Below are 27,448 nucleotides of genomic sequence, written 5' to 3'. Positions count from 1 at the left end.
CACTTAAAGAGGCTTCCCTCTACCTCTGTCCATATAACTAAAACACTTTCTTTTGTCACTTATCTATTTATTTATTGTAGATAACATCTTTTGTTGCAAATAATGATGGCCTTTGTTACAAGATGTTCCCCTTCTTTCAACAAATTGTCCTTTTTTCTAAAAGTGTCTCTCCTCCCTCCCACTGTGAAATATTCCATGCTGGAACACTGTGGCATGTACCTATAAATTTAAGTTAGTCTCATTGTAGCATTTGATAATGTAGACTGAACTCATACAGTGGGCAGCTAAATCCAAGCAATAATCTGCACTTACCTTTGTGTCAGCTCAGTTTGTTAGACACAAGTACAAAACAAAATTTTTCAATCATGCCATACTGCCATATGTAATTTTTCTTATCATGAACTGCCCTTTTTGATGCATTTACTGATTCCCCCCCCCCCCCATTTCTCTTTTGCAATTATTGGAAATCACTCCAAACAGATCATCATTTGATCAGTACTGTTTCCCAAATGTTTCAAATAGATAAAGCAATGACTTGTTGCTGAGATTTTTGTTCATCCTTTGTCTTTCTGTTCATTCTGTTCTCAAGTACACTTATTTCTATAACATTAGTATGTCAAGCAAAGAGATTAACCAAGCTTTAATTTAAGGCTCATTCGAATCCTTTGGATCTTTACTGACACATCTAATCATTTAGTACATCACTTGCAGAGATGCCAACCATTCCACATTTTTGTGGAATAATGAAGTTATAGTGTTAATTTTGTCATTCTGAATTTTAACAGAATTCTAGAAAATCTAAATTTTGGATGACAGTTTTGCACGTGGGTGTTCGTGTGCAAATTACTTAAACACTTGCATGATAGACTGGTTCATGGAATAATAGTTTTTTAATGTTAAAAAAACAAAAGAATGTAGATGACCAGCAACCTTTTTAAATTGGACTGAATGCTTAAAATGGCAGAAAAAGTGATGAAAAGAAACAAGATGTAGATAATTCGTGAGGAAAACATTTATGGTTATTGTTCATGTCGAAAACTGTTGGAGAATTCAGGTTCTGTTCCAGTGGTTACAGCAAAGTTTTGCATTTAATGCAGTTTCTCTTACACTATTGTGTGTACAGTCAAGAAACTTGGCAGATATATTATCTTGGATGGTACTATTGAGCACTGGCAAAGCAGGTCACATTAACCTATATTTTGTGCTCCATTGATTATGTTTTTGCAGTTAGCCATCTTTTACTAACTTTGTTGTTTGTATTATGCAACTTTATGAGGCCATTTCTCTGAGTATTACTTTCAGTCACATGTAAAAGTAGATCACAGTGACTTAACTTGCTTGCTCCAGTGATTTTGCATGGTTTTGGATTATGCCATGGCAGAACATGCACGACATTAGTATTCTGCTGAATTTTTTATATATAATATGTTTGAAATTTTAAATGATTAAAAGTTTGACAGGGTTTTCCCTAATATTTTCATAACAATCTATAAACATTTCCAGTTCTTTTTTTTTCTTCTTCTTTATACATATTTGGGTCATTTTTTATACTGTGACTGCATCAGTCTTGTCCCCTTTTCAGCAACGGCCAAGGAAGCATGTTGATTTGCATCTTTGTGTTCATTCAAAATCTATTCTCAACTTTGAGGTCAGTCCCAATGATCAAACCTTGAGTGTATGCCAGTAACTGCCATTTGAATCACCTCTATTTACAAAACATGGATTACTGTGCTGCCACACATCAGAGTCATTATTGTCTCACAGAAATGGACGAACTGGTCCAAATGATTCAAAGTTATATCCCAATACTTCAGCTGATTTTTGTCTAGCCCACATTTAGTGTATAGTATGACATAAGTGAATTCAGATTGCAAGACAGAATGAATGCGTTTTTTGACAGATTAGTTTTACATGTTTAGATTTTATTTAAATTTTTAATTTCTTCAGAGGTTGCTATATTCAGTATTAACTGACACTTAACTGCAGTAGTAATTTATACAGATAGTTTGTATCTGGATATACCATTATTCCTGTCAGATTTTTCTTGGGTGGTTGAGAATGGGATTTGATCCTGATAAGTTTTGAATATATTTTTCAATTATGATTAGAATTTTTGTTGCATATTGCTGAAAATTGGAATTCTGCAAGATTTTGAAATATTTGCTTTGGAACCCATTTTGATAGAGATTGCAGTATATTTTGGCTCCTGAGGACCAGTAGAGGCATCACCATAGTGAAGTTCGAAGGCAAGACATAGCATTCCCTGAAAGCTCATTCTATTTTGCATCTTTATCAACCAGCCTCTGGTATACTAAAACTTTGTTTGCATTACAGCTACCTGTGAAAGATGTGGATCAGTGGGAATTAAGCATGCTTTCTACTCCAAGTCAAAGAGATTCTGCAGTTTGTCTTGCTCTCGTAGCTTTGCAACTTCTCAGAGGGAAGGAAAGCCTTTGCCACCAATCACTGAGGTCAAAGCCTCTGTAAGTATTTACATTTTATCCCAGAGCCCTCCTCTGCCCTTCAAGAGTCCACCCCTCCATCACTGTCCAGATCACTATATTACCAACTTTAAAATGTTCTTTTCTATTTATTAAATTACTTTTTTGCTTATTTAACTGAGGATAAATATATGATTTTATATTTCCTTTTTCTTCGGTAAGATGAAATTTAAAGTGTCATCATGAGCATTAATTCTTTACATTGTCATATAAGTGTAATTCTTTCAACAGAAGTGCTACATTTGCTGAAAGTGCTTCTCTTCCACTCCCATCAGTAAGAAAGTCCTAGTTGTAACTGTTTATGTCACACATCCTGTTTGTATTCTATCCATCTATAATACATGCAGTTTGTGTCGCACATCATATTCATGTTCTGTCCATATATATAATGCATGCATTGGTAAATATAGTTATGTTGGTACTGATTACCCACAATTTGTGCTGTAATTGTTTAGCTTTATTGTTTTTAGACAGACATTTTAAACAAGAGGATGTCTAACATTCAAAGCCTGTTGTACAGCATCATGAAAAGAAAAGTCTTCTAGACTGTTGACTTTAGGTTTTGTTCAGTTTTAATTACAGGAAATATTCATCAAATAAAGAATCTGTATGCGTGCTTGGTGTTTGATGGCGCATCAACATCTGAAAGGTTTATACAGTGTTTTGTTGAGTAAAATACCCTTCCTCTAACAGAGGTCTCGGAAATGCTTAATCACGTGTATTTGGACGCCAGTTTTGTATCTGGGTCGCAGAAAATCACTTAGGCAGGTGTCCTCTGTATGCATGTAATTGGTGAGCTGCACAATTCAAAGACTTGCCAGTCCTGCTTCAGCTGTGTGCTTAATGGGAAATTGTGTTAGCTGTGCTGATATTTATAATGACAGAATTCAGTGGCTGAAAGACACCTTGATGTACATGTTGCCATTATAAGAGTACATCAAAATAACATGATGCAATTGCTCTGAGGCAAGTTCAAAACTTGGACTGGCGGCTAGGTGGGAAAATGTACTGATATTTACAGTGCTTGAATTCAGAGACAAAGACCCAGAGATATACATGTGTTCATTTGTAAGAGTACATCAAATCATCAAATAAACAACCTCAGCTTTCATTATTGTGTTCATTTCTGAGTGTAGCGGAATAAGTAGTGCACATGACCTCGGAATCAAGACATGTTGAGACTTAGAGACAAAATCCCATTTTCTGATTTGAATAAGTATTTTGGGATTAAACAGCAAACTGATGAAGATTGTAATGAGATTCAGGAGAATGCTAGAATTGATAGTTTGGATGGGACAGTAGCTGAGTGAAAGAAAGTATGTGATGCCTAGCTTAGTGCTTTGAATAAGACCTTCCTTGGATTGACAAAATACAGTCTCACTCTAATAGACAAACAAGAGCTATGTCAGTGTTGTAAAGAATGTAAAAATTAAACTCAATGGCAACCAATAGTTCTTCTAATTTGCATACATTTCTGGGAGGGGACTGCAACCAAAATGGAAGTCCTGGACTTACGTTTTAAAATCCTACAGAGATCTTTGCTCTAAGACACACCAGAGTAGCCAAAGTCAGGCTGATCTGGGCAGGGTTTGAACCTGCAACCTTGGGCTTGTAAGTCTGGAACACTAACCACAGGGCCAATACAGCTCCCTTTTTGATACCGAGGTAGTATTTACATATAATTTTGCACACGGGACGCAAAATACATCAATCCAGTTAGAAAGAGATCCTGCTTTGTATACACAAAAAATTGGGAATAGGATGCAGCAGAAAAGCAGGTTATGTAAAAATTTGTGATTGTTTTGTTCATTGCAAGTTTCTCCATGAAGTGGGAATTTTTAACAATTCCCAATGCCAGAATGATATTTAAGTTCATATTTCATTGTTTGGAATAAAACCTGTCCCAATCTGTTGCACTTCCTACTGTGAGTGTACATGTAGCTGGTGTTGATAAAGATTTTGACCTCTTTTTAGTCTGGTTCCAAATCCTTGTGTAGCTATCAGTATATTTAATTGAAGTTTCTATAGTTCTACAGTGTGGGACCAGAACACTGCACTCATGCACTCTGTATTTATGTAAACAAAGTAGTACAAGTATCCTGAACTTGGGGAAAGTGTCAAAGAGCAGCCAGATAAGAAATTCAATACATGTAACAGCATATGAAATTTGAATCAATACTGGCAGATACCAAGTTTGACCAGTACTAAGTTATTCTGTGTTAGTTACTTAAGGCTGGTGTATGGTTCTGCAACTTGTCTGTATTTGAATATGTGTAGTTTATTTGTCTGGTTTTTTTATAGAAAAAGCAGATAGGAGGCAAGAGGCAGTCAGTCGGAAAGATCAGGCTGCCATCTCAAGGTCATCTACCCAGATCTGTTGGAAATAATGATGGTAAATATACTTTCATCCTCACTTACTTTATAGCCATACTACAGTACTGAATCATTGCTTCTGTAGTAGCTGTCAGCAAAGCCGAATGTTAATGACACAAAAATGGAGAATAAAGCTTTTTGCCAAAAATTATTCTGTACTCTTGGCATAAATAATGACTGCTCTGCTGGCCTAGTGGTTAGAGTGTCTGTCCCAGATGCGGGAGGTCGTGGGCTTGAACCCTGGCCGAGTCATACCAAAGACTTCTACAAATGGTACTAACAGCTGCCTCGCTAGGCATTCCGCATTAGGAGGTAAGTGTTAGGACTGGTTGGCCTGTTGGCAGGACAATGTGACTGGGTGGGACATCATTCTGCATGTCTGTGGCATCACTTTAAACTGCCACATTGCAGACATTATAGTGATAAGACTGAAAAATTATTAAATCTACGTTAAAAATCTAAATCACACACACACACACACACACACACAAATAATGAGTATACTCATTTATAAGTCAAGTGAGATTTCAAACAATAAAGATCCAGATCTCCCATCACATAATACACCTTCAGATCAGGGCATATGTTTGTTCTGCTCATTGCTTTTATCAAACTGCTCAGATCAAGATCTTTAAGCACGTTAAGCGATGGCAGATATGGGTCTTTGTAGTTGGACTTGACATATAAACTAGTGTATATTGTAATTGCTTCTCCTTACTTCATGAACTGAGAAAAGGGAAGTCTCTTAATATGGAACTAAACCTGATCTTTTCAGTTTTCCAATAAGCCTTAGAAGATTTCATGGTCTGAATATGGAAAGATGTACATTTTTATGCCTGTAGCTTGGAGAATTTGACAAATCTTATACAGTAACATGGTCAGACTTTTGTAAAACAAATTAATTGTTGAGCAATGGGATATATAGGTGTTCATATGAATGAAATTGATATTGTGCACATTATCAAGTTTATTAATACAAAAGGGAAGAACTGTTGAGACATTTTTTCTATATGTACTGTCTTTTTGGATTTTCAGGTACTCACAAAAGCTTTGATTGGGGTCCTTATCTTGTTGGTTGCAATGCTGAGGCAGCACCAGTTACTTGCTTCAGACATGTGAGCATAGTTTAAGATGTTATAAATCAAGTGCCATAATGCTTGCTTTTTCTCTCTTTCTGTCTCTCTACTATTTACATTATTTTACGAAGTGAGCTTTAATACTAATTGAAAGTAGACTTGATTGTGTAAATTATATAACCAGATATATTGCTGTTGTAAGTTGCCCTTTGTGCCGCATGGAATTTCTTATGTTATTCAAATAACGATGTACCATAATATGCATAAATTATATGTCCATTACTTCAATATACTACACTAGCCAAAATTCAGCACTTTTAGTACATGGTATGCAAGAGTTTTAGATGCTGACAAAAAATGTCAGGAAATTTGTATGGAATCTCTTTCTTTTTTTAAAAAAAATTTCTTGTAGGTTGCTATTTTTAAATTATTGTTCAAAGACTGAATATCTTTATGAGCCTTTATAAATGTTTATTATTATTACAAATTTCATTTTTTTGAATGATCCCCAAACAACTTATTATAGATTTGATTATAATTATTTGACTTTTCATTGTTTCATGTTGTGCATCCGAATGCGTTGCTGGAGGTCTATTGCTGTTGACTTATCCACTAAGCTAAAACCTAGTTAACATGCATATATGGGGTTATTTCATGTGTGCATGGTCAACCATCATTTACCTTTTGTTGTATTCCAAGCAATATGAGTAACCCTAAGTTCTTAGAAAGGCATGCATGATTAATCCTGTTAGTAGGGGTTAGAGATACATGACACAGAAACATGTAAATTTTATGTTTAATGGTTTCTCTAAAAGTTAATAATGATTCAATCCAATATTATACATTGGAAAAGATAAATTCAAAATTGAATATTCTACTTGGATGATGTGCTTTGTTTCTATTTAAGGTTCCCATGCATGACAACTGGGAGAATATAACAATGGGTATGAAGGTAGAGCTACCAAATTATGACTTTGATCTGCCATCTAACATGGTTTACTGGATTGCTACTGTCATCAAGATAGCAGGTAATTACTCTTCATTCATGTTGATGTAATTGACATGGTCTACTGGATTACTATTGTAGAAGGTAATTACTCTGCTTTCATGTTGATGTAATTGGCACGGTTTCTGGATTGTTATTGTCTTAAAGATAGGTAATTATCCTGCATGCATGCTGATATAATTGACATGGTCTGCTGGATAACTACTGGCATCAAGATAGCAGGTAATTACTCTGCATTCATGTTGATATAATTGACATGGTCTACTGGATTACTACTGTCGCAGGTAATTATTCTGCATTCATGTTGATATAATTGACATGATCTACTGAATTGCTATTGCCTTCAAGATATGTAATTACCTTGCATTCATGTTGATGTAATTTGAAAGGTCTACTGGATTGCTGTTGTCTTCAAGATAGGTAATTCATGTTGATGTATTTGACATACAAATTGCTAGTGTCATCAGGATAGCAGGTAATTACCCTGCATGCATGCTGGTTTAATTGACAAGTTGTCAGAGCCATGCTGACCATGACTGCTTGATAGCATTTCCTATAGAATTAAAGGGGTAGTTAGTCAGAGCTAAGCATTATTTGTGATAAATAAGATAGGGTAAATAGTGTTTCCATTTTCTTGACATTTATCTGTTCATTAGTCTGTCTCATCCTGTTAAGTTTTGCTTGAGTTCAGTTTTTGTGCTCTGATGGCATCTACATGATTAGTGAACACATTTGTATAATCTAGAGATGTTTATTTGAAACATTCATTTTTTGTTGTGAGACTGCTAGTTCCTAAATTATATTCCTGTCTTTACATGTGACAAGTCTGGGTATGGTCTTTAAGTGACCAGTCTAATACATGACGTGTCCAGTCAACCAAAGGTACAACAATACACCCATGCTGCATATTGATGAGATTTACTTTACACAGCCTATGATATGATACGTTATCGAAACACATCAACTTTATGCTCTTTAGAAAGTCTGTCAGTGGTAATTGGTTCCCTTTTGTGCGTTGACATATTGGTTGTATTTCCAGTGTGCAGATCACAGACAGACATAGACTTAGCATCTGTTTATATTCTACTCTTATCCATAATGAGATAACAAAAAATGCTACCAAACAGACTACTGGCAGATTAATTTGATACGATGCAATACTCGTTTTGCTGACCATGTCTTTAGTGTATCCTGCATGACCATGACACCACAGAGCTTGGCAGTAGGCTATTACCTCCTGCCACGTTAATTCATCGTTAGGGATTAATGTGTTAAAAGAAAATGGTGGCAATAAGGAGTTTTATTGGATTGTATTTGGAAATTGGACTTGCCTGGAGCACGGGCTGCAAAGACAAAATTAATTATGGATCAGCTGGCAAAAAATCACTCCTTAACTATGCTAAAATGAAAAAGCACAGACATGGACGATCATGTATAAATATCCAAAAGCTTCCAGCAGTTTTTCCTGTCACTTTCATCTTTGCAAATGCAAGACAGCCTTGCAGCAGGCACCCTAGGCCATGAATGAGCTGGCTCTTAATGTGCCATTACTGTTGAGCACAAATAATATTCCCATCAGAAAAGTTCTCAGCAGCAAAATTGATTAAAATTCAAGATTGAAGATCTTATAAAGAAACTTTTGCAAAGGGATCCCAAAGCACTTTCAGAACTGTCCTTAGGTTGGAAAACAGTTTCATAGAAGATTTATATAAGGGAGCTCAACAGTTCTTCACAGGCAGTTTGTCAAAAAATGAAAGAGTATTCAACATAATACATTATATTAATAGTTAATAATCTTTTCTTAGAAGTTTTGATGATTCTGAAAATGTTGTGCATGTTTTCAGTCACTTGTGAAATTCAGCATTTTACACATGCCCTAGAGATGAATGGTTGTCTGTTTTTTTAGGCTGTTTCCATTTCTGATCAGTGAATGGGGAGACACTGATTAAAAACCATATCACCTCGCCTTAATTTGTACATGGCGAGTGGGTGTTGTCAGTAGTGTTTTATCTTTCTTTTCTTCTGGCAAAAATGAGTACCTGTTGATGTGACAGCTGTTTCTGATGAATTCTCAGTTTAAAGACAAACAGTGGCCAATGGCTAATAATTAGTCATGACTGACTCGGATTGAAGTAACTTGTTTAGGGTCAGTATTATTTTGAATCAATTTTTCACATAGTGCATCAGTATGTGTATTCATACTAGAAAAGTATAAATGAATCATTTCACTGCTACAATCAACATCAGCTAATTATACCTAACCATGAAAATCATATGGATAATTGTGGTCATTTTGAAGTACCATAAATTCAACTATGGGCAAGCAAACTACATAAACTCAGTGTTTAGGCTTTATTATTGTGAACTATCATCAGAAGAAAATTAAGGTTAAGGCCTTTAATTAGTGAGTTTAAGACCTGGCAGTACTTTGAGATCTGGTATAGTTGAGAAAAATCCAAATAGTGAATTTTGTTGGCAGGAATTTGAAGCAGATAATGACTATTGACACTTCTGTCAGACAGCTTTTGGTATAGTATTAAAAATAACATTCATTCGCCTCAGCTTTTTGTGATCTTTTGCCATTGATTACTCACTAAGTTGAGGTCTGCTGATGTTGTTTAAGTTACAAAAATTATTATGGTTTGGCAAGCTAAAATTTGAAATGGCCAATTAACTAACATTTTCAAGTAAATTAGCAAAGTCTGCAAGGTATTTATAGTACCAATGAACAATATTAAAAGCTTACAGTAGGTAAAATTGTCTCCCCTTGGGGGACAGATAAACACATAGGTAACACTTGTATCAGAGGAAGTGTCATAATTCTTTGATTATGAATTTGGAAAGGTCATATGATATACAGTGGCAAGAGATATTTTATTCATAGAAACCCTTACTATGTTGGCATAGTGTGATGTAGGGGTCTTGAACATGGGGCCTGCCAAGCCATATCCTGTGGTCTGCAAAATGATTGGTGTCACAAGGTGTCATGAGAGATAACAAAGGTGGGACGGCAATCAGGCTATTGAAAATGCTGTCATGCGGTCCTCAGGGTAGTTTGAGACCCCTGATATAATATGTCATGAAATTTGCTGCATTTTTCTGCATTCTCATTTTTATTGTTTAACAGGTTACAAGGCTCTTATGCGTTATGAAGGGTTTGGAGATGACTACAGCCAGGATTTCTGGGTCAACTTGTGTATCCAGGATATACATCCAGTTGGCTGGTGTGCCACCAGTGGGAAGCCACTTGTACCACCCAAAAGTAAGCCCAGAGGACAAGATTTTTAACAGTATATATATGATTATATAAAGGGATGAGAGGAATGACACCAATTAAAACATTATTTTAATGCTAAAAGCATTGTCTGAAATTGATTTACATACACATGCCTGGGAAAAATAGTTGTATTCCTCTTCCAATGTGGTACCTTTTTTGCTGGAACAGTCCGTTGCCATAAGCATCCATAGGTCTTCAGATACATTTCCTATTGCCATTTTGTCTCACTGAATGAAAAATTTGTAGAGTATTATTCATTATGGGACTAATCATACTGTGCAGTATGAATTTTGGACTAGAACTCCTGGATCTTAATGACACTATTTGTGACGTTTGATCTCTCAGTAGTTTGTTACGTTCACATATTATATGTTTGAATTTAATACAGTGAACATAATATACCCTGTCAGCAGCCTGTGTTGACTATTGTGGTATTGACACCACAAGTTTCAGAGGGACGTCCGTTCAGAATTTTATGTGGTGTAAATATAAAATGGTAGAGATCCCCATAGTTCATATTTGGAACTCACCTTCGTCTGAAATATAAAATTCTTATATATATTTATATATATGTGTGTGTGTGTGTGTGTGTGTGTATGTTCTTCATTTCTCAACAGTACTGTTTAGAGCCATACATTTAGCTGTGTCAAAGTTTTCTGCCTTTTCGTGGTCTTTTTTGATTTGCACAATTTTTGTTGTTGTCAATTTAGACAAAATTTAAACAACTGTTGAATGTATGTACTGTAGTGTATGCCTCCAAATTATAAGTCTTACCCAGAATATTTCCATCAACAGGTATACAGCACAAATACAATGATTGGAAAGACTACCTGGTGAAAAGGTTAACAGGGGCTCGGACACTGCCTAGTAATTTCTACAGCAAGGTAGATAACAATGATTATAATTGGAATGTTTGTCTTGCCTATCTTAAAATTCTTTCAAGTTGGAAACAAATTTGTCATAATTTTTTTATCTAGATATTTGCTATTAGGTCCTGATGTTTTTTTTTATTGTGATAAAACTTTATAGATGAAATTTGATAACATGATTAAAGAGAGGATATTTGCTTGAAATGAGTGAATAGCAGATATATTTCATAGACTGGGTAGAAATCTCAAAGCCACGAGTGAAAAGGTTTTCACTCATGAGATGACATATACCTTTGTTTTTCACTCGTAGCAAGCAAATTTTCATTTATTTTATGCTGAAATATATTGGCTAGCAGGATGTACTGTATAACATTGAATTAGCATTGTATATATAGTGGACAAGTCAATACTTTACAAAAGGGCACCAGACGTTGAGTGAGACAGGCTTTATTGATGTGGCTTGTGGATGTTATATGACTGAAACATGTTAGATGAGAGCAATCTTTCAAACCTGTCAAAGCAGAAAAAAGAAAATCTAAAGCCACGTACAAATTTAGAAGACTATGAGTGATGTAATATAGTACTTATATTGAACACATTGTCGTGCTCATTTCAGAATTTATGGACTTGAATTTATGATGGTTCTGCAAAAATTAGACATGTAGACTAGCGAAAGTGTATGTTTTATATAAATTTTTCAGCATGTTTTGTGTTTGTATTTTGATACTACTCCAGTTGGACTTTGACCATTTTGTGGCTAAAATTTTAACCAGCTGCAGATCCAGGTTACTAGAAAAAATAAATGTGTATTTTTCATTGTTTCCTGTAACTGTGGCATGTAAATGATATATTACACTTCATATGCTCAGATCACATTTTTTGGCTACTCATATTAGCAACAATTACTCTTATACCCCTGTAAAGTTGGTATGTATGCACCCAAAATGTCTGAAATCAGAAGAAGATAATAGACTCCAACTGTAAATAATATCTTGTGAAGAGAGAGTAAAAGTACCAGAAATCATAGGAAAGTGAATACAAATGCTTGTAGTATGACCCAGAAGAGTATTATTACAGTTTTAAAAAAGGGGCCCTGAGTGGTCTAAAGTGCTCACCATTCCGGATCACTGCCATCTCACCTCTGTCTGCGTGGGTTTGAGTCCAAGGCTCGGCTAGCATGGGTGCATGGGAAAGCCTGTCAGTAGCTTCTCGAGGGTCGGTGGTTCTTCCCTGGGTTTTCCAGGGTTCTTCTTCCACCAGTTATACTGACCGCCATGTATAGCCTATCTTGTGCTGAAAAATGGCGTTAAACCCTAGAACAACAACATTAAAATAAAATACACAGGTTAGTTTAATTTATGCAGGATCACTAAAAAGATTATTGTGGTGATTCTTTGGACCAGTGAAAATAATAATTTCAAGCCATGAAAATGTGCTGCTCTGTTGCAGTGAATTGAAATAGATTTACATGGGCCAAGGGGTAGAAAAAAATGATATATGATGATGATATGTGATTGTCAGCACAAAATGAGGTGCATTATATGCAAGCATATTTGGTAGTTACATCTCATATTTCAGGTGGTTGAGGGCATAAATGATCACAAGATCAAGAAGAAGATGCATGTTGAAGTTGTAGACAAGATGTGTGTATCAGCTATGAGAGTGGCATCAGTCGATGAAATTGTTGGTGGAAGGTTGCGACTTCACTATGACGATGTAAAGGTTAAGTTTTATTTCACATAATTTATTGAAGAAATTTTTCAAATTGATATTATAAACCTTTTTTGTTGATTTTAAACATACCTTGTAACGAGAGTTTAAAGAAAATAAATCCTCCAGGTACTTTAATTTTCTCTTGTTGAAACATATAATGTATATTATCTCTAAAGTGACATCTTTGTCCCATGTATGTTTCACTGGAACAACGCTGACAATTTTTTTTTTGCTATGGATTTTGGTTGCATTGTCTAATTGACCCAGTTGTCAGATATTGACACCTTTTATTTTGAATTGTGAACGACAGTTTTCTTCCTTGCTAGTTGGTAACTAGCAGTCATACAGTGTCTGTCAGTAGCCAATGCAATCTTTCCATAACCTATTTTTAATCACTATCGATGATGTTTATAGTACATGATCTTATGAGCATGCCTGCAAACTTGCCTTATTTGTTTATATCTACGAGTGTCGAGAACTTTATTCTTTGTTTGCGCATGAGAGAATTGTTCTTTCTCTCAATTTTGCATCCTCTCTTTCTAAATAAAGAACCAAGTCACATGCTTTTGACATGTAAGGTCTGCAAAATATTTAATTCTTAAATGTTTCTCAATATAGTAAACAAAAATCTCTTTCTCTCTATCTCTTTCTCTAAACAAAGCTAGGTTCTCAACACTTGTTTGGTATATGGTAACAGTTGTGTACACACTTAACAGTCTTCAATAAAATCTGATTGTGATCCTAAAATTCAATATTAAAATAGGTTTGCCAAGGTTGATTTATTCTTGATTGTTGAGTAATCTACACTAAACTATTGATTATTATGAGTTTTTACCATGACAGACTGGTACTGAATTCGGTAAAGAAAAAGTTGGATCTAGTCTTTACCAATGCAGGGAGTAGTTCAAATTTGTGATGTAGTGTGATATTCAATCCAGTTTTGACCACTCTGCTGGCCTAGTGGTTAGAGCGTCCACCTCGGAAATGGGAGGCCTTGGGTTCTAACCCCTGCAGAATCATACCAAAGACTTACAAAAATGGTACTAACAGCTGCCTCACTTGGCGCTCAGCATTAAGAGGTTAGTATTAGGACTGGTCATCCTGGTGTCAGGATAATGTGATTGGGTGGGACATCATGCTACATGTCTGCGGCATGATGCCCCATTGCTAGACATCAGTATAAACTGCCACACTGCAGACATCTTAGTGAAAAGACTGAAAAATTGTTAAAGCTGCATTAAAAATCCTAATCTCTTACACATACATGCACTCCAGTTTACACTGGATTACATTCTTTGTTCTCCTTGCCTAAAAATGTTATGTACTTCTCTGTATTTATGTAATGATCTTCCATTGAATATTTATTGATGGGAGATGAAAGGAGTGAACAATTGCCACTAGAAGGCATATATAATCAGATTCTCAAAAATGACAATTGTAGCTGAAATAGTTTGTAAGGCAGGTTTTGCAGACATGCTTAGAGGATCACATCCTCTTGGCAGTGATGATACAATTAGTTTATGAAGATTGTGTTGGCTATTGGCAAACACAATCTGGCTGTGTGCCACCATTTAACTTGGAAGAACATTGTCAGTTGCATTTCATAACAATAAGTGGCAACAGGTTCAATCAGACAATACATTCAAAATCTTAAGTGTATGATTTTCATTGAAATTTGAAGAATCAGATTAGTTTATCTGTATTCAGAATCTTGCAGATTTGTGATTTTGACCACCTTATAAATGATTAACACAATTTCAGTACAAGAGCTGAAATACAGTGTAATTTGGTACATTCATATAGCGTATAATAAGAAAATAAAATCCGCAAAATTTTTCCAAGTCCGTTCAGATTAAACATTGTTCTTGACCTTTTACTGCACATACTGACAGATGATAGCAAGCATTAAATTTAAATTACTTTAACCAGAATACAGACTCCCTGAAAATAGTTTTAAAATACTAAAATCTAAATTAATGTTAATATGCTTGGATGCCAGTGAAGTCGCTACATTTGTGTGTAACTAAAGTTTTAAAGTTTTCGAATGAATAATTTGCAAAGATTTCATTAAGTTGGTAACTATGGCAAATTGTAACTTCCTATTGCAGGAGGAAATAGATGAATTTTGGTGCCATATGAAATCATCATTGGTTCATCCTGTGGGCTGGTCTCAGCAGGTTGGACATAAACTTCAGGCTTCACAAGGTAAGTGAGAAGAGTTCTTCTTCACTTTTGCTATTAGATTATAGCTGATTTGATAAGGAATTAATTGTTCCAAGTGTTGTAATGTTCTGGGCAGTACAGATCACTAACATTTGGGAGATTCAGAATGTCGTCTCCCATTGAATGAAGGATTCTGTTTCCATAGTAGGTAACACTTTGGTTGTGACTCACTGGATATTTGCAACTCGTGCTGGGAATAATTTAAAGGGGCAACTAAAAAACAAAACCAGAAATTGTTTGCCTCAAAATCCAAGTAAAAGTTTAACAGTACTTGGCACACACTTATAAATGGTCTCATTGTGCAAAGTATTGATGTGACCCAGTCTAACTTCATGTGTAAATTTATCAAATATTGAATTGACATTTAATGTGTCTCTCCAGCTTTTTGCATACATACATATAAATGAAAGACTTGTACCTGTCTAAAATCTGGTGATTCTTTTTGCTTTGTTATTTTGGTTAATTTTTTTAAAATTATGTTTTTCTTATGGTGAAGTTCAGGTATGACACGAAACATCTGGGTTATTTCCCAGTCAGGTTAGTCTGTCAATCCTGATGGTACATCTCATTACAGGGTTCACTTAATATTTTTCTGTCATTTTCTTCTGTTGTCCAACATCATTTATACAGTCTCAAGTTTACTACTAAAATTAGTAAAGCAAAAAAAGAACAACACAGAACATTAAAAGCGATCTAAATTTTTCCTTAAAAAAGATTAACCATAATACGACTTTTTTTGTGCCAACTTATTCTGAAGTGAAGTGAAGTTGAAACATGCTCAGAAATAAAATTGAGTAAGTTCCTATTTGGAATTTTGCTGGCATCCAAGTTTGGCTTAAGTGTGCATAGTTCTTGACGTCATTTTATCCCCAAGTGGTCTCACAGTGTGGAATAGGCTCACTGTTCCCAACTACCTATCATAAGAGGCAAGCACCATAGTTGCTCAGTGATAAGTATGCTAGACACTATCAAAAGGTTGCTGCTACCATAGTGTGACCTTTGGTATGACACTTTACTCCATTTGTTCAGCACTGAAGAACCAACTTCTGTTCTGTGCCATTAAACATCCAACCAAACATTTATCATGTGCATATTCTTGCATTTATGCTTGTAACTTGTGTTTCTAATAATGCTTGTGTAATGTATATGGCGAGTATTTTCACTTTTTATGTGCTTTAGGTGGAACATGAACATAAGGCATGCGTATGTGTTTCTGTCCAAAACATTACCTGATTGTATAATAACATTGGTAAATTATGCCTCTCAATCCAGGCTTCCATGAAAGTTGAAAATTGTCTTTTGTGTGTACATGTTTTCTTACAGATTAACTTCCATTATTCCCCACAAGGCGGCCATCCATATCCGGATTTTTGCTAGTTGAAACTTTTCCTGCAACTATTAGCTGTGCCATCAAAGAATCCAATTAGAATTTATAATATGTGACCATCCAACATTTTTAACTCGTCTGGTCATAGACCAAAATAGCCTATGGGATGGTCTATTGTCCCTTCTCTCTCTCTCTGTTTGCAAAAGTTTGTTATCACTATTCCAAAAACCTACTTGGAGGACTTACCATGAAACTTTTGAGTCATGTTCATCCTGTTATCTAGATGGTCCTAAATGAAAACGATGCCATTTGGACATCCAATATGGCTTGGGAATTTTGTTCTAGCTGTTTCGCTTGAATGGTATTTCTGGTCAACATGGGGTCTTTGCTAAAAGACTTCATATGATGTTTAGTTGGACCTAAATGAAAATGGTGCTGATCAGACATCTGATATGGCTGTCATTTTGAAAATCTTGTTACTGCATCACCTCCTGAATGAACGCTCAGCTCAACATTGACTTTTCAATAAAAGACTTTTTATGCGACCTCCACTTTCCTTGTCCTGTTAGGATGGAGATCCCAGGCAATCCCATAAAGGTTGACATTTTTCAGAAGGAGAAGGAGCTTTTTGCCCCAAAACAGGATTCAGTAGGTTTTTTCCAGACTTTTTCTGGTTATGGAAGCCAAGAGAAAATTGAGACCTGTTATAGACTTATTAAGTACTGCCCCAGAGTTCGTGATGGTGATGGCAAGGTCCGTCTGTCTATGTGATTAGTCTCAACCTGTCTGATGCATATTACTGTATACCTTTTACCTTCACTTTTGCTCATGGGTGGGGGGGATAGTTACTATTGTGACAACCTTTCATTTGGCCTCAACCTTGGCCCTGTCTCCTTTACCAAGACATATCCGACTTCAGGATGCTCTCTGCCATAGCAGCGGCAGAGTGCCTGGACAATATACTGCAAAAACAGTTGTTAAGTATGGGCTTAACTCACAAAAAGATCAGTGATCACTTCCTCATTTATGTTTTAGGTTGGACAGTCAGTGTTAATGCCTTTTTCCACAAGTACCACACTTTTGATATAATGCATCCAAAGGAAGACAGTTCTGATATAGTCAGACAGTTTGGTTATAGTGAACTACCTCTTCAAACGGGGGATGAAATCATTGGACCTTTGTGTTATAGTGAAGGAGTTTTTGTGCCCAATATAATATCAACACACAAGTCTGACACATCAGGGCAGGCTTAATGTCCTGCCTGATTCATTGTCAAGGAGAGGCCAACTGTGGTCGCCATCCATCCATTTTCCATCAGGTCTACACCCATCCATTTTCCATCAAGTCTGTGCCTTCTGGGGCCAACTGATATTAGAACTATTCACAACCTGGTAGATGAACAAACCTTCAACCTTTGTCTCTTGTTTCCTGGATGCAGAGGCATGGTCCATCAATACTTTTGCAACTACTCCAGAAAATGTTCAGCAGGGCTTGAAAATAGTACTTATAGCCCCTTTCTGATGGGACAGCTGTCAGGTTGGTAGGTCTGGAGAAAATCAATCAACATGGCTCATATAAAAAATGCCCTTTATGAAAAGGAGTCGGCAGATTTTCACCAAATGGTGCCACGTCTTTTTTTTACTCAGCTGGCTAATCGAGTATTTTCTGGGAAACTATTTTACTAAATGATTTTTTAAAATTATAATAAATGTTTTCAAACAATTAATTTGTATCGGCAAGTTTCAAGATTTCTTTTTGATTATTTTTAAAAAAAATCTTTTTTAATTCTTAAGTCCCGCATAATATATGTGGTTGGGGCATGGTGTTACCCTCATCTATACCTGTCATGTAAATTTTTGGGTTTGGGTCAATTTCTGGGACTCTTTTGGCATGCCTATCTTCAGTTAATATATCTCCAAGTTTATGATATGAAAACACATTTATAAACACTCTCTTACACGTGTTGTTTTGATTTCAGAATACAAGAACCAGTGCCTTGGTAAAATCACCATGCAGAAGTATGATCCAGATGATGCTACTCCTGATATGTTCCCACAAGTAAGATATCCTTCTGTTCATAGTGCTCTTTTTTGGGATTCATTTTCATTTGCTACGTACAGTGAATTGGTTGAAAATTTAAAGTAAATTATCTTATTATTTGAAGTTATTAGTGCACATGACAATTTTTTTAACTACTGATCATAGACCACAAGAATTTGCGGGATGGTCTGTTTTCCATCCATACATAAGCACAAGTATTGTTAATGCCCCTCCTAAACTACTTGGAGGGTTGCCTTGTAACTTCAGACGTATATTTATATCATGGTCTAGTTGGTTCTAAGTGAAAATGGTCCAGCTCAGAAACTCTGTATACACATTGTGGTAGCCATCTTTAAAATCTTGTTGTTTACTCTGCATTAATGGATGGTATATCAGCATGGGCTTGGTGCCAATCTGCTGTCCAATATGGCCATTATGGCAGCTAACTTGAAAATGTTATTATTGCTATTTCTCCCGATTGAATGGTCTTGTCAACATTGAGTTTTCACTAAATGACTTCTTACAGTGTCCAGGTCATCCAAAATGAAAATGTCCAATATGGCCACCCAGCAGCCATCTTGAAAATGTTGTTATTGCTACTCTGAATTAATGGATGGCCATAGCAGCATTAGGTTTTCACTATTTCCTATGACCAAGTTGGTCCTAAATGAAAAAGGTACCAATTTTTACATCCAATATAACTTCAGTAGGCCCAAATCACGCACCCCGTTTCCTGAACGTAATCTGTCACTGGTGCCAACATGGCTCAGTTCAGATCAGTTGGAATCTTAGGCTGGAACTACATTGAAGCTGCTGTCATACAAAACATGTTGCTTGATAGCACTAGATTTGACATCCTTGGTGAGTGACTTGCATGCCTTTTAGTGGACCCAGATTATCTACAGTTAAGATTAGATGGTTCCATTGCCCTACTGTTACAGGTTTCATAGCCAAGGTTGATGTCAGTGGTCAATCAAAAACTGGTCATCTGTTCTCTCTTCTTTACTGATATGTTGAAAGAGGTAGCATGTAGGACCCTGCCCTGAATCACCACTTGAAGAGGACTAGGAAGTGCATATTGGGCCCAACAACACCTTTCTTCCAATAAATCCAGAGATAAAAGATATAACCACTTGGTCCCTTGCATCATGGATTAAGTGGGTAATACATTTTGAAGATCTGATATCTCAAAAGATCAGATATGCATCATGAACATCTCATGAAATTAGTTATTTCTGCAGAACTCATGTTTGAGTAGACCATATTGATCTGGGACATAATAGAAGCCTTGACTGGCAGGCACAGTTAACCTTCGATGACTTGTGTCTAATGATCTAATGTCACACAGACAAGAATTGAATCTGGCAGTTACAGTGGCTGCAGCCCAGATTGTTGCAAGACCAGTTGAAGTTAGCACAACATTACCACAGGCATATAACCACCTTGAATAATTTCCATGATATTTTACTTGGTAAGAAACTACTAAATGCTTTACTAGTATTATTGCGGTCGGGGGAATGCATCCAAAGAAGAAAGGAAATTTTTATAGTAAATTCTGTTTCTCTGAAAATATTTAACAGATCACATTACTAATAAACCCTCACATACCTGTCCTTGAATGTACATTCCTGTTGACGAATTGCTTCAGCCACAACTGAGTGAACTAGGGGAGGTAAGGGTAAGAGTTTCTTCCCTTTATGTTATATATATATATATATATATATATATATATATATATATATATATAGATAGAGACAGACAGACAGAACATGCCATCATTTCACAATTGCTGGATTCCAGAATAGCAGAGTTTCATAACTAATATTAACATGATTGGGTAAGTATTCTCTAAGAAACATAATTTACTTCAAAATTTGCTTTTGTCTTTTGCAGATGAAGGAATGTACTGAAGCATTTAAGGTTGGAATGAAGCTTGAAGCCATTGACCCGCTTAATCTCTCGGCCATCTGTGTAGCTACTGTGATGAAGGTTAGTCATTTGTTAACCTGATTTCAAACACCGACCCTATTTCTGGAATTCTGTAAGTTGCTTATCTCAAAGCAATTGATATCATCTGTTCAAGAAAAGTCCAGAGTCAGTAAAATTTAAACATGTATTTGTCAGGAAAATCTTGCCTTCAAATGAGAATTCAAAGGACACGTCATGAGATTATTGATATTTGTAATGTGCATTTGTATGAGTTTTCTAGTATTTGTTAAATATATGACACATTAATCATAATTTCATGCTGCATCACAGTTTTGCCTATACATTTTTAAAGGGAATACAAATCTCTTTGATTGGTTAATTTGTAGCAATTTTGACTTGATTTAGAAGCTAAAAAGTTCTGAATTCATCCTTGAAGGGTCAACCATTGATTGGTTTGTAAAACCAGTTATTGTTCTTACAAGTTCAGCTGGTTCTTAACACCACTGAAGGTTTTATATATTGCACTTATTGAATGTGTTTATGCGTTGGGACAAGTGTAATGTAGAAACTGTTTACTAATCCAATGATAAAGCATGATTATGTGTACTATTGTTTATAAGTCAACATCTGATTAATACTCTGGAAATTAGCCACATTTCTGATTTCGTTTTGATAAAATCTGGAGTATTGTTTTGATAAAATCTGCAGTATTGTTTTGATAAAATCTGGAGTATTTTGCGAAGGGTCTGCCTGATCAATTTTTATTGAATTTTCTTAAATGGCGTCTAGAAAGCAATGCATGTGTAAGACAAAAGGGAAAATAAGCTTCTAGAAAAGTGTTAATAATCAACACAGATGGATAAAAGGAATATTCAGATTCTTGTGAATAAAAGCTGGAAAGGACACAATTATGTTTATTGGACATAACGTGCCAGTTTGTGTATATCTCATAGCGGGTGATATGATTGCCATCCTCATATGAAATGGAAAAGAATTCCCAAGAACTATGTCAAGTTGAGAGGCTGCAACAAGCCACTGACTTGCATAGGGTTTGGAACTAAAGTTTTTGCAACTGTACTGGTGGTTAATAAAGTCAACGTATAATTTACAAACTTTTCAGTGTTTATTGTCGATGTGTCAAACTCTTAATTTATATGTTTTCCAGCTTTACAATAGCAGTTATTGGTATTTTGTTACACCTTACTGAAAACTGATCAGTCTTATGGAAAAAAATCAACTGCCTTACTGAGACAGACTCCTCAGAGTTGGAAGGTCTGCTTTAGGTTCATTTCTTCCTAAAATGTCTATGTACTTTAACGTTGAATTTGCCATAGGCACTTCTTGGCACGTCTAAATAATGACATTACAGTGGATGTATAAGAATCCAAATGAAGTGACTACGTGCTACTTAAAGGTATATAGAAGCGAATTCTAAAAAAATTTCACCCATGACTGAAATAGTCTGTGTTGAATGCATACATGACGTGTGTGACTTCTACAATAGTTTAGTGTCTTAGTGCTTTAATCATACTATATCTTAATGCTTTATCTGTTGGTTGAAAAAGGATGGTACCATGAAATGGCAAATTCAGTTGAATAAATGGATATATTTCTCCAACGGAAAGAATATTTCTGATCATTTTTGTCTGAATGTGATTAGACATATTTGTTTTGTTAAAGAAAATGCACTCTAGTTTAACTGATTTGAGTATTTGTTTGCCACCATCACTCTTCATCCAAATGAAATGGCAGTCACAGAGTTTACAGAAATGATTTAATACTGTGTATAGTTACTAACTGGACTTTTCTTGATGAGGAAAAAAGTGATCAGTACAGGTATAGTACAGATAAAAGAGTTAGACTTCAAGTTGTGAGTCAATGCCAGTATGGGCTGCCAACAGTGTGAAATTTAACCTGTCAGTTCCAGTGTAGGAGCAGTTGGAACAGAGTTACAGAGCACCATTTGCTGTGACAATAATATGTGGCCCCCCTCCCCCATTATAAATTTTAGGGTCAACATTTTGCGTGATTGATGTAGACAATAATGATAGTACTGCTGGCACATTGTGCAAAGACGGGGCCCCGAGTGGCCGAGTGGTCTAAAGCGCTCTTTTTTACGGATCACTGCCATCTCACCTCTGTCTGCGGCGGTTCGAGTCTAAGATTCAGCCAATGTGGGTATGTGAGAAAGCTTGCCAGTAGCTTCTCGAGGGTCGGTTGTTTCTTTCCTGGGTTTTCCCGGGTTCTTCCTCCACCATTAATACTGGCCGCCATGTATAGCCTATCGTGTGCTGAAAAATGGCGTTAAACCCCACAACAACAACAACAACAACATTGTGCAAAGACAGATTTTTGTATACATTTCTGAAGTTGAACTGTTCCTAATAGTGTACACAGTGATCCCTGCATTAGATCGACCTGTTGACATTGTGTAGAGATAAAACCTGCTTTTAAATTTATTACATTAAGGTCTGTGCATTGTGTGAGTGTATGTATCTGTAAAAGGGAGAGAGAATTGAAACTTTTGAAGTGACTTTGTAGCATCTTTCTGCAGTTTGAACCAAGTTTCTTGTGTACATTTTTTGTGTGAAACCTCCTGAGAGACTTTCATATTCAGAAAGTTGTCACTTTGCATGGCTTTTATATGTGCACAATCATAGCTTCATATGACTAAGTCATGGTCATTTTTAAAAAGCTTTGGCTGTAATAAGCTGTGTGCTATCATCATAAGCAGACATTAGGCAAGTTTGATTTTCTTTACCTTGGAAGATTTTGTAAAACAGTAATACATTCCATTTTTGGTTTGGTGCTTTATGGCATAGCAACTCGTGTAGGTTCTTTAGTGAAGAGGCAACTGGAGTAGAGATCCTTGCTGAATGACACACCACGGCGGCTGTCCCACGCTGGTCCAGTGGTAGGATTCAAACTCTTTCGGTCATGGAATGTTAACCACTGAGGCACCTTGGCTTGATAGCATTTTTGGCTATATTGGTCATAGACCAGAAGAGCTTATGAGATGGTCTTTTGTCCTTTGCCCATCGTCCATTGTCCATTAAAACAAGTTTGTTATCACTCCTCATAAACTACTTGGAGGAATGCCATGAAACTTGACATACATATTCATCCCATTGTGTCACACATCCAGTATGGCTGCCACAGTTGTCCTCTTGAAAATCTTATCACTGCTTCTGAATGGATGGTCATATCAACATGGTTTTTTTTAAAAAAAACTGATTATGATGTCTAATTGGGCCTAATGAAAATGGTGCTGATCTGATCTTTATTATGTCCATCATATTGGAATTATTTTTTATAGTTACTTCTCCTGGATGAAATGTAATATTGACATGGGGTTATCACCAGAAGACATCATATGATATCTAGTTCATCCTAAAATTAAAATTGTGCCAATCAGTGTCCAGTATGGCGACCACAGTAGTCATCTTGAAAATCTTGTTATTGCATATGCTCCCAAGTGCAGACTAATATTGCCATTGGGTTTTCACAAGTAGATGATGTGTAGTTGGCCCAAAATGAAAATGGTATCAATCTGATGTCCGATAGGGTCCTAACAACAGACCATCTTGAAAATATTGTTATCACCACTCCTCCTGAATGGATGGTCGTATCAACATGGGGATTTACTAAACAACTTCTTCTGATGTCTAGTTGGTCCTAATGGTCCCATTCAAAGATTCCATATGCATGCTGCAGTGGCCATCTTGAAAATCTTCTTATCAATCTTTCTCCTGAATGAACTGTCATATCAACAAGGTTTTTTGACTGAAAAGATTTATGATGTCTAGTAAAAGAAAATGATACCAGTCTAACTTTTAATATGACTGCAACAGTTGCCATTTTGAAAATCTTATCACTATTTTTAGATGACTGGTCATATCGACATTGTACTTCCACCAAAAGACTTCTTATGATGTCTGTTTGGTACTAAATAGAAATAGTACCATTGTGGTCTTCATGTTAACCATCTTTAAAATTTTGTTATCATTAGTCCTCCAAAACAGAAAGCCATATGAAAATGGGGTTTCCACCAGAACAGTTTTTATGAAGCCTTATTGGCTTTAAATGAAATGGTGCCATGTTGACATTAATATCACCAACCAAGCATTTAATTTGAAAATATTGTTAATCTTGAAGAGTGTCAACACTCTGCAGCTAAAAGGAAGAAATGGTATTACCTTGAATTCCTGGAAATTCTTTTTTGCCAGTATGGACTCTTGTTCTCAGGATTGTGTTGCACCTGTCATTGAGAGTTAATGGAGAAACCATTACATATTATAGAACTCACTCTGGTTGTACGTTTATATTGTGTTACTTTTTAATGCCCTGTTGACAGGCCCCAATTATGACTAGAGTGGTCCCCCTGTTATTAAACTTTAAGGGGGTGTGTGTGCAACTTATGCCCAAATTTACTAAATCCAATACTTGTGATATTTGTAAAGAAATTGTCACATGATGCCAACCAAAATTCAGCTAATTTTTAACTGCTATTACAGAATTTAATCTCAAGTTTCATTGATATGGATATGAAAGAGGATACATTTTTTAATGCAGTTTTGTTGCAGTTCTCTTGTCAGTTGTTAATGATAAATGAATCATATGTTTAACATTTTTATTTTCGGGGTGGGTAAATTCAGGTATGTGTGATATTTTGTAGATTTAATATCAGTACAAAAATAGTTACTTCCACTCCCATAATTTTGTGCTAAAATCAAAATGGCAGAGAGAATTTTATACATACGCACCTCAGTTGTTTTTAAGGCTCTGGTCTGAAAAAATTCAATTTTCCAGGATCAAATAATTAAAAGGGATTGTACTTTTTATAGCAAAACAGTGTGTAGAATCTGCAAAATTGTCATGATATATTCAGGTAGTACTAGTAACAATGATAAACACAACATTGCATTCAAAAATAAATGGACATGGTAGGAGTGTGTATAGTGATACACTTTGCATTGTCAACTCTTTGTCACAGTATGTATTCTATCACTTGTTTACTATATGATACATATCATGATATATATTTTATTGCCATCCAAGTATTGTGATATGTACCATGTCCTGACCAGGAAGGTGATTCACGTCTCTGCTATTGATGGGTACAATTATCAGTGAGATCCATGCATATTAATGAGCTCACATGTCTAATAAGTAAAGTTTGTCAACAATTTTTTGATAATTTTTGATAAAGTTTTTACCAAACTTAAGAATTTAGCTTATATCATCAAGATATCCAGCAAGTTTTATTAGAAGCAAGATCTGCACATATTAACAAGGTTATCTTGCATACATTTAACTGAACTTACCACTAGAGAGATGCTGTTTGTGACCAGATCTCGATGCAAATAATCCAATATTATCAGGGTCTTGATAAGTATTAGCAAGACCTGTGCATATTTATGAGGTTATATGATTGGCCAAGTTTTTACCACTATGGAGATTACTTTCTGTTTGAATTTGGATCAAAATTGGTAAGTGGGCTTTTACAGGAGAAGGATCTGTGTTACTCCTGATTATGGGTGATCTCCATGCATATTATTGATGTGATCTTGAATTTGATTGACTGTGCGTGCCAACACTAAAGCAACTATATTTATCAGGTTTTGTTCAGACTTTATCAAGATGTTGATGAGTTTGATTAGCAAAAGCTATGTATATTTATGAAGCGTGCTTGTATCAAATGGGCCGAGTTTGTTGCCACTCTAGAAACCAGATTTCAATCCAATTTGCCCCAGCCTGATAAAATAAGCCAAGCTTGTCATTGTCTTAGGATGTGTAATTAGTGAGATTTGCATGTTACTGAAGTGATCACACATCTGATTAGATGAGCTTGCATACATATCTAGATCTATTGATTTATCTACTTGAGATAAAACTTTGCAGATAAGTTTGTATTGAGATCTTGGATGAGTTTGATTATTTGCAAGAGACTATGCAAAGTAAGTATGCCTTTACTTTGAAAATAAATTTTATCTGACTCTAATAACATATGTAAAATTGACATTATATTAAATTTGGAAGTTAGTTTACACAAGGTTATTTTCTTTAAGTACTATATAATCCTACTTAGTGAAATTGCCAGCAGTGTGAAATATCAGGTTCACTTGGGCCTCTTGCTTTCCAGTGTCATACATATGTAAGTAAAAGTGCAAGTTTGACTTGAAAGAGAGAAATCTGAAGTTAAACTTAGTATTAGAACCTTTGTTTGACAGTATACATGGAATGTAATTTTATTTTTCTACAAAACAGGTGCTGAAGAACAGCTACTTAATGATTGGTATTGATGGTTCCATGGCCCAGAATGGGTCAGATTGGTTCTGCTATCATGCAAGTTCCCCCTGTATATTCCCAGTTGGCTTTTGTGAGGTCAATGGATTGAATTTGACACCACCCAAGGGTTAGTATTTTGTTTGTCAGCCTTTGAAATGTTAATTCATATATTTTTGTGGGCATTAATTAGCAGCAAGACAAAACATGTTGGTATTTAATTCATTGACATAAATATTATATAAAATTACACTTTTGGTGAGGGGCCCCGAGTGGTTTAAAGCGCTCACTGTTCCGGATCACTGCCATCTCACCTCTGTCTGCATGGGTTCGAGTCCAAGGCTCGGTTAGCATGGGTACATGGGGAAAGCCTGCCAGTAGCTTCTCATAGGTCGGTGGTTCTTCCCTTGGTTTTCCTGGGTTCTTCCTCCACTATTTATACTGGCCGCCATGTATAGCCTCTAGTGCTGAAAAATGGCATTAAACCCTACAACAACAACACTTGTGGCAAACGCAGTTTACATTTGTGATTAATACTATATGACAACATTCATACAAATTTGTATCTAATATATGATTGAAATGTCACTCTTCCAACCCTAAATGGCAGGTAATAAATTTCTGGCAGTCAAGTGAATTTTTCAATCATTCTTCCAATTGGGATAGTTCGGGTTCAGGGCTGACCAGTATTTATTTTAAATGAAAAGGATGTTCTGCCAAGAACTATACAGATTTTGCACCTTGAAAAATCCATATATCCAGAAGTGTATTCTTTTTTACATGTTCTTACAAGCATTGTTGTCACTCTTCAATACTAATAAACACATTG

At 35.8% G+C, this 27,448-nt stretch overlaps 1 protein-coding gene across 4 annotated transcripts in view; it reads left to right on the top strand.

Annotated features, from left to right (window-relative positions):
• The window catches only part of LOC149797726 (MBT domain-containing protein 1-like), a 77,651-nt gene that overhangs the window by 9,723 nt on the left and 40,480 nt on the right, over positions 1-27,448 (top strand). For 3 of the 4 annotated variants that reach the window (XM_089962659.1, XM_089962661.1, XM_089962658.1), the window contains 11 exons: positions 2,335-2,483; positions 4,803-4,893; positions 5,910-5,989; positions 6,858-6,978; positions 10,084-10,218; positions 11,029-11,117; positions 12,681-12,824; positions 14,924-15,020; positions 18,344-18,423; positions 20,299-20,394; positions 26,602-26,749. In XM_089962659.1, coding sequence (XP_089818785.1) covers positions 2,335-2,483; positions 4,803-4,893; positions 5,910-5,989; positions 6,858-6,978; positions 10,084-10,218; positions 11,029-11,117; positions 12,681-12,824; positions 14,924-15,020; positions 18,344-18,423; positions 20,299-20,394; positions 26,602-26,749 — 1,230 coding nt within the window. The remainder of the gene's footprint in view (positions 1-2,334; positions 2,484-4,802; positions 4,894-5,909; positions 5,990-6,857; positions 6,979-10,083; positions 10,219-11,028; positions 11,118-12,680; positions 12,825-14,923; positions 15,021-18,343; positions 18,424-20,298; positions 20,395-26,601; positions 26,750-27,448) is intronic. The other variant, XM_089962660.1, reaches the window with a different exon arrangement.

This window comes from Sinohyriopsis cumingii, chromosome 6 (assembly GCF_028554795.1).
Source record: "Sinohyriopsis cumingii isolate HCF-2022 chromosome 6, ASM2855479v2, whole genome shotgun sequence".
NCBI classification, from domain to species: Eukaryota; Metazoa; Mollusca; class Bivalvia; order Unionida; family Unionidae; genus Sinohyriopsis; species Sinohyriopsis cumingii.
Note: the sequence above shows the minus strand (reverse complement) of the source record. Positions and strands in the feature narration are given on the sequence as shown.